A 12614-nucleotide genomic window follows, 5' to 3' on the forward strand; every position below is an offset into this window, starting at 1 on the left:
AATGTTAATAGAAAGCGACGTGCAAGACGTAGATGAAGTTTTTGCGTTATTGAGAGAAATCGAACATATTTGTACACTAAAAATGTTCTAATTATTGGACCTTTTCTTGCATTCTGTAAAAACGGGTTGGGTTGACTATAACATAATAATCTTAATTTTTGCTATCGTTACTTTTCCCGAGCAACGCCGGGCCCACAAGCTAGTTAAATATAAAAATAATCAGATAATAAGAACAAAAAATGTAGTAAAATTCAACAGTATTTATTAATAATATTGTTTCGTAATAATAGGTATTTTATTATTTCAAATAGGAGTGTCCAACGATTCATATGTTTGGAAAGTTGCTGGAATCTCAGTAAATAAATTTTTTTACTGTATAAAAAAATTATAATAATAATAAAAATGGTTTACAAATAATCCGTTTTCATGTTTCTCAGGATGCAATGTTAATGAGATATGATGAAACTAAAAGACAAATCACAGGCGGAAAGTTATTTCCATTTTTTAAAGTTATCCAAGAACAACTAAAATTTAGGTAAGTGTCTTTATGTCAATCTCAATAAAAGTATATTACATTTTATCATAGAACATTAACAGTATATAGATGCGGGTTTTTATACTTTTACTGTTTTTTTTATCATTACAAATGTTTATTTGCTATAGTTTTAAAATAATTTCGAAATTAAAATTACTGTTACATAATTTAATTAAATTGTTAACTATAATAATGCAATTTTTTATTGTACGTTATTGCTTGCCCTGTTTTCGTATTAAACAGGAAAAACAACAACTAATCAATGATACAATACTTTAACACTTAACCGCCTAAGCTTTGAGGTCAAAAAACATTATATATTGCATTCAAACAACAACATTACTTAATGAAAACATAACAAGAAATTAAAAAATGCAATAGAAATTCACTCTTTTGATTCTGTAATCAGTTGATCAATTTCTTACAAATATTCAACAAGATAAGAATGTTTTCTCCATCTTTCTCTCTAGGAAGAATGGCAGTTCCACTCTATGCGTATCTCACATGCGAATAAATATTGATTGTTAACGTGAGGGTCACTATATAATTAAGAAATCCAAGCAAGATGAACTAAAAATAAAAAAAATAATCAATATAAAGAAATAAATAGCTAACTCGAGCCATACGCTTAATAAAAAAACTTCATTCATCTTTAAAAGATTTGCAAGTACAATAAAATCAGATATCTCTGTACAAATAAGTCGTCAATATAGCGATTTTAACAGTTAATAGGACAAAAGTGAAATAAAAATAAAAGACATATAATTTGCTAAAAAACCTATTACATATGTAACGATCTATGAAGAAAAAAACGAAAGAACATGCTGTTGACGATAAAAGGGCTGGAAGTTTCGCCCTCTATAAATTTCTAGAACAGTTCAGAACAACTGAGAGTATACAAGAGCAATTCACAACATTCCAGAATGTTTCGGGATGTTCTGGAACGTTCAGGAACATCCCAGAACAACCCAGATCATTGTGGAACATTCCAGAATACTCTTGAATGTTGTGGTACGTTCTGGTACATTGTGGACCATTCGAAGCCCTTTTTTGTATAGGTGGGATTACCAATTGGTTGGAGTATATAAAGCAAGTTCTGTCATGGGTTCGAACGTCAGTTTTTCATCAGTGACGAAGGAAAGAACCGAAAAAGAAGTGAAAATTCCAAAGTAGTGCAATGAGTGAATAAAAACAAACAGTTTAATGTGAGTAGTCAAAGTAATACAATGACTGAATATAAATCGAAAATAAAGTGTGAAAACTGCGTAAAGTGTACTTAGTGTATTTGTTAATAAAAAGTTTATTGATATATATGTTATACAATGCCCAAACTTAAATAGAAAGAGCTCTTGCCAGTTCTGAATTTTTTTTCAATATTAAAGATAATATCGTCGATAATATTACTTCTAGTTGCGAAAATTGCCGTTTGAAATTGCCACTCCGAATAATAATAAGAAAAGCAGAGCCCAAACGCTTAGGAGTTGAAGGTTGAAATTTGGTACACAGTTAGGGCGCGTCATGAAAATGTACGCTAAAAAGGGAATTTTCGAAATTTGCTCCCGGGGAAGTGTTAACAATGATAGTGTTAACAATGGAAATGGTTAAGTAACAATTGAAGTTTTAAGAGAAAGCGTCGTGCAAGATTTACAGGCGCAGGTGCTGTTTTTTCGTTTTTGCAGGAAATCAAACATATTTTTAGACCTATGTAAAAATTCTCTAATTAGTCTGGAAATGAACGATCTAATTCTCGCATTCTGTAAAAAACGGGTAATATTCGCTATGATGTAATCTTAATATTGATCTTAAATGTTTTCGAACATCGAGGACTGTTATGTGTTAGTAGTGGGGATGGCATTTCAAGACGTGTGAGGTACATGCTTCAGTTCATTTTTCATAAGTAAAAGTGTACGAATAACAGCAAAATGTAGAAAGTGAAAAGTGAAGTGTGAAGTGTGAAAAGTAAAAATAAAAAAAAAAATTTTTTTAAATGCCAAAGCGTAAGGAAGAATTTTTGCGCAAACAATCATATGTTAAAGAGGAAAGGCTGCGCGGAGAAATTAAACCACGGAAGAAAGAGAAGTACATGTAACATTGCAACACGAAAATTAGCAACAAGACAGAAATAATCAAACAGAAGTGCAACTTGAAAATTATAGGGAAACATATCGAATCAGAAAAAGATTATGTAGAGGAAGAGAAACAGTCTTTTATATATATATATATATACTATATTACATGTAAATGTACGAAGAAATAAAAACCAAGCGAAACGGGTCTTGCAGCTAGATATCTAATAAGATTAAATGAAGAAAGTGTTGCTGCACAGCACAGAGTCCTCCTGGTAAATTCTAACTTTCTTATGGATTATTATAAGAATTGTATTTGCCATGTTAAACAAACGGTCAAATGGTGGAGATTGAAAGTAGAAGAATTAAAAAAATTGTTTAATGTAAAAATGTTAAAAGTACAGTCGACCTCCCTATAACGTGCGTTCCTATAACGACAATTCCTATAACGTAGCGAAAAACTTGTAGCAACATTCGTATAAAGTACCTCCTATAACGTCGTTTATCGACAAGATTGATAGAATCTGGACCAATAGTGGATGAGAAGCCGAACTACTTTCCTTTGTCCTGTGCCACGCTACGGAGCGGCTAAATTGAGTTTGCTATCGTCTGTACAGTATTATATATAAATTATATATAAATTAGGTACTGTACATATAATTATGATATATATTAATTATATATAAATTAGGTACTGTATATATAATTATATATTAACTTATTGTAACTTTATTATAATTAATTACATAATTTCCGCCGTCTAGCGTGGCGCCACGCTACGGAAATTTTAGGCAATAAGTTGAGTTTATTATCGTCTGTACACTATGTAAATTAGGTACCGTAAGTCTAATAGAGCACTAATTTTATACATTTCTTGTGAAAGAAACACTTCTCATTCAACGGCCATAAAAATTATTTATATTAATGATGTCTCCAAAGGTCAAGTTATTTTTTTGCGAAAAATTTATGTATCAGAAATCGCGGCCGCCGTTTCGTGTGCTGTTCCGCGATGAAGACAAGCTTTGAACAACGGCGTAGTCGAATGGTGGACACTCGGTAAGTAATCCTATAATTTTTTGTTTATAGCATAGTTTATACAGATTATTCCCAAAAAATTATATGTGTTTTGGAAATGTTGAGTGGAATTAGTCTAGAATCGATTAATTTTATAGAAGTTAACCTTTAAATCAGCCTTAGTCTGTAAACTTCACACCTATCGGGCTGAGGGCTCATGTATTTAATTATTCCTACAACGTAAATTTCGATTAGCGTGGAACGTATCTAACCGTTATAGAGGGTCTACCGTTTTCCAGTTTCTGGTTGATGTGCAAACATCGCAGTTACTGAATAATACAGTAGACCCCCTATAACACGGGTTCCTATAATTACGATTCCTATAAGACGGCGAAAAAAATGCGACGGTATCCGTACAAACCTGGTAAAAAAAACTCCTATAATTCGGTAAAACATCATCGGGCAGCCGAACTACTTTCTGATGTCCAGTGCCACGCTACGGAGAATTTAAGCGATTAAATTGAGTTTACTATCATCTGTACAGTATTATATATAAATTATATATAAATTAGGTACTGTACATATAATTATATATAAATTAGTTACTGTATATATAAATATATATAAACTTCATTTAATGTAACTTTATTATAATTACATATATACTTTCCGCCGTCCAGCGCTACGCTACGGAGAGTTTAGGCGAGTTAGTTGAGTTTACTATCGTCTGTACAGTATGTAAATAAGGTACCGTAAGTGTAATACAGTGTAATTTTATACATTTCTTGTAAACGAAACATTTCTTATTCAACGGCCATAAAAATTATCAATATTAATGATGTCTCCAGAGTTCAACGAAGTTTTTGCAGAAAAATAACTTATCAGAAATTGCCCGCCGTTTGGTGCGCTGCTCCGTGACGAAAACAAGCCTGAGCAACGGCGATGTCGAATGGTGCACACTCGGTAAATAATCCTACAATTTTTTGTTTATAGCGTAGTTTGTACGGATTATTCCCAAAAAAATTATACATATTTTGGAAATGCTGAGTCGAATTAGTCTAGAATCGATTAATTTTATGGAAGAAAACCTTTCAAACAGCCATAGTCCGTAAACTTCATACGTGTCGGGCTGTGATTGGCAAGGATTGATTCAAAAAAACGAAACGTATCTACCGTGTTATAGGGGGGGTCGACTGTAATTGCATTTTGAAAGTTGCAGAAAAGTTCTTTTTAAAAACCTTCTGGAAAGAAATTGCCATAAGGAAAGAAACTTTGGTTGCGGAATGCTGAGGTACAAGCCGCAATAAAAGAAAAGAAACAGACAAAAAAACAGTGGGATTTGATGAAAAGAGCTGCAAATAAATAAACTTACTATTTGGCAAATAAAATAAATAAAAGGCGAAGGCTATTAGAACACAAAGGCTTAAGAAATGAGTTATAAAATTTCTAAGGTTAAAGGAAATAAGAGTTGATGAGAATTGCTAACGCAAGAAATAAAACGTCAAAAAATTTTACCTTTATTAAACCGATTGAAGATGATAAACAAGTAGTATTACAAAATTATGAAAAGGGTAAAAAAAGCTGGAAAGAATATTTTAGGAAATTATTCAGTAAAGAACTTTACACAAAACAAGCTGTTACCCGCGACTTCTCCCGCGCAGGTTTTGCAAGCAAACCCCATTAATGTTCAGTATGTCAACAACCATAGTAATTGTTATATAAACCTACCGCTGAGAATGATGAGAATTGCTGAGAAGCAAACGAACTATTTTTAATTTGATCAATTTTATGAAACGTTTTCAATCGTTCTATAATCGAACCAATATGCAATAACAAATTCGAATTTAAAACAGTTCGAACGTTTGGTTTAAAAATCGAAATATATAAAAATATTTATAACAATTTCTGAAATGTTATCAATTTAATACATCGAAGTACTTAATGAAAACTAAGCCTTCCTACACCTGCGAGGAATTTCGAAAAATTCCTTCTTAGTGTGCATTTTGATGGCAAATTTCACCTCTATAGGTTAAGCGGTTTGCCCTGGGAATGATGAATCAATCAGTCAATCAATCAATCAATCAATCAATCTATAGTCAGAACAAGTAATTTTATATATTTAGATGAAAAATCAAATGAAAAAGTTGTGCAAGGTATTAACAGAGAAAAAGTGGAAAATGTACTTAGAAAGATGAAAATGAGTAAAGCAGTAGGCACTAATCGATTTTCCATTGAGGGTTGGAGAGGTTTGTGTCAAATGGGAATTGATATCTTCTGAAACTTTATGAAGAAACGAAGGAAAAGATCCCAGATGAATAGAAAAAAAGTATTCCTTTGTCGGCTTTTTAAGGTAATAGGATTGTAGAAATTACAGAGGTATAAAGTTAGTTATCCATAGTATAAAAGTTTAGGATAAAATTGTAAAAGGAAGGATTAGGCAGAAATTCGAGATTAGAGCAGAACAGTTTGACTTTTTGCTGGAAGAAGTACGACTGGTGCTATTGTTGTTTTAAAACACCCGATAGAAAGGCACGGGAAATGCACGAAGAATTGCACATGATGTTTCTAAAAATATATTAGGCTTAACAAGAAAATGTACAAGGGAGCAGTGACCCAAGTTTAGTGTGAGCACTACAAAAGTGTTTTATGTTAATGTTGGTTTACATCAGGGATCGTCCCTTAGCCTTTATTTGTTTCATCTGATAATAGACGTGTTAATCTTTGACCTGAAGTTTGAAGCTTCGTGGAGTATGTTGTTTGCGGATGATGTTGTGCTGTATGAACTGTCCCAAACCTAAGCTGACAGAAAACTGAAAGATTAGAGAAATGCAAAAAAAACATGAAGATAAGCAAAACTAAAACAGCTTATTTTACTCTGAATGGTATAATATTAAAATCTAAAATGTGCCGCTCTTATGGCTACAGCGTTTTATGCTTATGTTCCTTAGTGTTATTTTTCTTATTACCAATTTATCTTACTGTGTTGTTTGGCCTTGACTCTGTCCGTATTTATGATGATGTGACTATAACAAATTAAGTAAATTATATACTCGTAAAAATTTTAGTCAAATTGTGTAATTAATAAACATTTCATTTCGCAATTCATTTACGATAGCCATACTTTTCCTTCATTATATTCCCTAATTTAACGATATATTTATTTTGGCATATTTATAAATATTAATTTCAATGCCAATATTTATATTATTGTTTTAAAAGTATTGGTTTGACTTACTAATAGTAAAATTTGTTTATCTTTTAGATTATGTACATATTGTGAAAGAAAAATGTATAAATTACATAATTTAAACATTTTTATATTAAATACAAAAAATAATTTAACTAAATACAAAGTATAACCCATGGAATTATAAATTTATCAGGTTAATTATTTTGCATATATTTAATTGTGACGTTTAAATAGTTATTTTGTAGTGCATCCGATACAAAGTTCCTTAGGAAACAAAGACGAAAGTGGTACGTGGCAGGGAATTACCGGACAAGTGGCAAACCAGGTGAGTAAACATAAAATTAAAATGTTTATGATCAGTTAGTGTGTAAAAAGTAATTTTAAAATCAAAAATCAAGAAGTAGTAAATAGATCATTTCTCTAATTGAAGAAAATGAGGCCTTATATAATATATAAATGGTTTGCTGTATGGTATACTACAAATGCAAATCCGTCTCCGTAATCCAAAAAAGAAAAAAAAAACACTTTGGTAGACGTATCTCACAGCAACTTCTGGTTAGCAAATTATTTTTTATTTTCCATTGAACTACAAATATATTTCAGGTGGTATAATGTACTCCAACCCCTCTTCAGTGCTAGTTCAAATAAATAAATATTAAAACATGACTTTCTTATACCATAGAAACAAACTAAATCATAAAAAACACTTACTTTTCCACATTATGTAAATTACAAAAACTTCTCATTTGTTTTTAAAATAGGAATTAGGAGGGCAAACCTTCCTCATTCAATAACCTGTATTTAAAAATAAACTTGTGCATTTAGTATTAATATACATCTAAAATTAAAAAACAGTAACTTCCAACAAACAAACTTCCATAATACTCACAATCATTTAAACCTTTTTTCACATACGTATATATCAGACGTAGTAAAAAATTGTTAATATAAAAATTGACATATGTATGTAAAAGTTTTTTTGATACACAGAAAATATTATTAAAAATATACTAGTATCAAAATTTCTATGGAACATTTTTTACAAATAATTATACCATGTTTTAACTTGTTTTAGCGCCATCTGTTAATTCGTACCAGTGGTATTCAATTTGCATACCATCTGAGTTATTTATTAAATTATTATTTTGTTTCCTTATTTCTAAATGCTCTTTAAATTTTGTTTTATAAGGGTCTTTTTCAAAATGCAAAATTTTTACATTATTACGGTTAATTTTTCAATTATTGTTATTTGTATGTTCATACCACGGAGAATTATTGTACAGTAGAGCATCGTTTATCCGACCCCCGATTTACCGTCACCTCAGTTAACCGACGGCGTTCTAGTCTGGAAATTCAAATGTCCGCTAGTGATGTGGCGCTACAATATTTGGCTATGTCTTGGCTACTTTAATATTATTTATAAGTGTTTTAGCTGGCAACACAGGATCGACAATGAAAGGGAGCCAGCATTTAAACGGGGCTTAATTTTCTAATTCTTAACGATAAAATAGCGACGATTATTATTTTTAAAAAATTGATAGGCTTAACATGGAGAAAAATTCAACGCGAAGTAGGTTAATAGCGATATACTAATATAATACTTACATGGGATATAATAATATACTACACTAATAATGGATTTTTTCATACTTTTCGGTAATCCGACTTTTCAATTATCTGACCAACCCCAGTTCCCAACTGAGTCGGATAATCGATGCTCTACTGTACTTCAATCTGATGGCCGCATCATGTTCTTTTATTCTAACATCTAACATGCGCCCTGTTTCACCAAGGTACAGTACATATATGGATTTTGACAATCACATTCCAACCTATATACAACACCAGCTTTTTTTAGGCAATCCATATTATTAATACTACTTTTATCAATACATCTGTGTATATTTTGTGAAATTTTATTGGTCAAAGATGGGACCAAACAAATGTTATAATTTTTAATGCTATTACTACAATAATCAAAAATATTTTTAATATATGAAAATTTTTTATATGTTTTTTTTTTCATTTTTAAGCTACGTATTATATATGTTTTTTAAGTAACGTGTTTTCCATTTAGTAAGAATAAACTTTGGGTAATGATTCATTATAAATTTCATTTCTAAATCTTCAAGTTTAATATTTTTACGATTATCATTACTTATACGTGTATATATATAATGGAATTAAAATATATATATACACATATAACTGATAATCATAATAAAAATACTAAACTTAAAGATTTAGAAATAAAATTTATAATGAAAAAGACCCTTATAAAACAAAATTTAAAGAGCATTTAGAAATAAGGAAACAAAATAATAATTTAATAAATAACTCAGATAGTGTGCAAATTGATTACCACTGGTACGAATTAACAGATAGCGCTAAAACAAGTAAAAACATTATATAATTATTTGTAAAAAATGTTCCATAGAAATTTTGATACTAGTATATTTTTAATAATATTTTCTGTGTATAAAAAAACTTTTACATACATATGTCAATTTTTATATTAACAATTTTTTACTACGTCTGATATATACGTATGTGAAAAAAGGTTTAAATGATTGTGAGTATTATGGAAGTTTGTTTGTTGGAAGTTACTCTTTTTTAATTTTAGATGTATATTAATACGATATGCAAAAGTTTATTTTTAAATACAGGTTATTGAATGAGGAAGGTTTGCCCTCCTAATTCCTATTTTAAAAACAAATGAGAAGTTTTTGTAATTTACATAATGTGGAAAAGTAAGTGTTTTTTATGATTTAGTTTGTTTCTATGGTATAAGAAAGTCATGTTTTAATATTTCTTGTTTATTTGAACTAGCACTGAGGAGGGGTTGGAGTACATTATACCAACCCGAAATATATTTGTAGTTCAATGGAAAATAAAAAATAATTTGCTAACCAGAAGTTTCTGTGAGATACGTCTACCAAAGTGTTTTTTTGGATTACGGTGACAGATTTACATTTGTAAGAGGCCTTATTTCTCAATGATTTTTGGTAGTTCGAGCAAATAACCTTCTCATTAAATTTCTTCTCAAATTGTAGCAAAAAATTATGCCAATATTACTATATTTTTAACATGCTTCTCACGTGTAACCTTACGAACAGTTCTTACATTAGTAGAAATATATTTTTTATAAGATAATTAAAGTGAAAGTGTTTCCAAAAAATTTTTGAAGGAATTTTCGGCCTTCATATCTAGTAGAGAAATGCGCTGGTAAATTAGTATTTCCGTAATTTTTTCCTGGTGAAATTTTTGGAAAAATTTGTAATAGTAGAATTTCGTCAGATAACAATTTTTTGTAAGGTAAAAAAAATTGGACAGAGTGGATCTTTATTTAACTTACAAAAAATTCTCAATACGAGGAAATTCTACAATTACAAATGTTTTCAACGATTTGTCACCGGACAGAGATATAAGGGAATCTGCATTTACCAGCGCATTTCTCAGCAAATATAATCGGTCGGAAGTTTTCAAATAGAAACGATAAACGGACCAGAAGAAAACTGTAAAATCCAGCAGTTCCTATTTTAAGTTTATAATTTCATTTGGATATTTTCTGTGTTATTTTCATAGGAATGCTTTAATCTTGACAGCCAAGCAGTCTAAAAAGAAAGGTCCAGTCCTTAAAGGTTGATATTCTGAAACACGTGATAAGAAAAATTGGTTGTTACCAAATTTGTAGTACAGACTGTGTCTTTAATTGACTTACAAACAATCGACGTCTGACGAAATTTTTAAGGAAACGAATATTGTAAATTTTTAAACATTTACTCTCTTTAATATGTAGAGATATTTAATTATACACATATGCAAATATATTTGTATGTGTTAGACCTTATTTATCAATGATTTTATGTAGGTCATATGAGCAAAAGATCATTTCATAACATTTATAAAATAATAAACTGAATATATTTCGTACAGAAAAAGGTATAATTTAATTAATCTTACAATACCTTTAAAATCCAATACAAGTTGTATAACAGCACAACAATTTAATTTGATATTTTGTCAAACAACACTTTAAAGTACATTTATTCTAACTTCAAAATTTATAATTAATTTTCTATTTCAGGAAGCAGATGTGGCCTTTATACCTATAGTTCTCAACTACGAACGCTTCTCTGCAATGGGGTTTTCGTCAGCTTTTTTATTTCCCTCTACAGTTTTTCTTATTAGGACTCCAGATAAAGTTTTTGATTGGAATTCTGTTACGAAGCCTTTTACCTTAAATGTAAGTAACAATAACAACTGTTAAACTATAACTAAAAATCAAACATAAAGTTATATTTTATGTACTCAGGTATGGATCGCTATATTTTCTATTGTATTGATATTTGGACTAACGCTATATAAAGTGCTAGAGAAGGACTTTGTTGCTGCAAAAGCAGGAAAACGGTGGACTCTGTGTACAGTTTTTTGGAATTTAGTTTGTACATTACTGGGCAAAGGTGAAATTTTTTAATTATGATATAACTTAAACTCGGGAGTTTTATGAGAAAAATTCTTTCTAATTCAATTTAGGATTGAATCTAGAGAAAGTGAAAAGATTTGCGTCCAGATTCATGATAGGAATTTGGTGGTTATCGATTTTTGTTTTGGTATCCGGTTATAGTGGAGCGTTAATGTCTTTTATGACATATCCTTTAACTGAGTCTATTCCAAAAGATTTTCAAGAACTTTCTGTTTTTGTCCGCAACGGTGAATACTCATGCGGAACGTACAAGGGATATGCTACTTGGAAAGATATCATGGTAAGAGTTTTAAATTTAAAGATTTATACATACCTTTACGGAAAGATGTCATTTTCTGTCTGTTTTTTTATATTTCAGTATTTGTTCATTATAACGATTGTGTTTTATATTAATATAATTATTAATTCTAGGAATCGAAATCAGAAAGTATTAATATTTTAGGTGAAAACATTCTGTCGAATAATAATTCAATGACTATTGCAGAAGGCATTAAAAAAGCACAGAATGAACGATTTGCATACATAATGTTTAAAGGTCTCTTAAATAACCACATCAGTAACGTAGAAAGGCATAAATATGTGATGTCGAAAGATTCTTTTCGTACATATATGTGTGCTTATATAGTCAGAAAGAATTTTCCATTTAAGAAGGATATGACTAACATGTAAAAAATTTATAAATTCATTCTTACTTTATACAATAATTAAAATTTATTTTTATATTTATAAAACAATTTTATTTTAGAGTAAGTCGCATGTTTGAAGCTGGAATTTTTGAAAAATTAAATAATAAAGAAGTTAAAGAATTCCAAGAATCATCAAAATTCCGACCATTGTCAATTGAAGATATTGAAAGTCCTTTGTTACTTATGGGCATTGGATATGTAGTGTCTTTATTCTGCTTAATCATTGAAATAATATTAACTAAAGTAATGAAAATTGTTACATGTAATCCACTTTACTAATGTAAAATTATAGAATTTATCAATTATGATAATTCTGATAATCTTTTCAACACAAATAAGATAAAACTTTATATTTCCTTCACACTGTCTATTAGTTATAGTCGATAGAACAAAACACTGTTTAAATTAATCTAATGAGTATTATTAATTTTATTCTAAACAACACATAATTGTATTACGGATTACATACGAAAAATTGAAATTTATTACGATATTGAAACTAACTAATTGTGAATATTGTAATTCATTAAAACAATAATCATATATAATAATCAACTTTACAATTTTCAACTATATTATGTTTCATATTGTGAATATTAGATTTAATCCGAAAAATATCACAAAAACTTATCAAAAA

At 29.6% G+C, this 12614-nt stretch overlaps 1 protein-coding gene across 1 annotated transcript; it reads left to right on the top strand.

The window, feature by feature from the left end:
- Positions 1-1458: 1458 nt before the first annotated feature.
- On the top strand, positions 1459-12328 carry LOC111615373 (probable glutamate receptor). Its single transcript, XM_023356790.1, has 8 exons — positions 1459-1546; positions 5739-5861; positions 7051-7130; positions 10893-11051; positions 11121-11268; positions 11342-11571; positions 11703-11956; positions 12037-12328. Exons 1-8 carry the CDS (start codon positions 1459-1461, stop codon positions 12254-12256), a joined length of 1302 nt encoding a protein of 433 aa, XP_023212558.1. The 3' UTR covers positions 12257-12328.
- The last annotated feature ends 286 nt before the right edge of the window (positions 12329-12614 follow it).

The sequence above is a fragment of the Centruroides sculpturatus genome, unplaced genomic scaffold (assembly GCF_000671375.1).
Source record: "Centruroides sculpturatus isolate CEXI.00-Female unplaced genomic scaffold, Cexi_2.0 scaffold2403, whole genome shotgun sequence".
NCBI lineage: Eukaryota > Metazoa > Arthropoda > Arachnida > Scorpiones > Buthidae > Centruroides > Centruroides sculpturatus.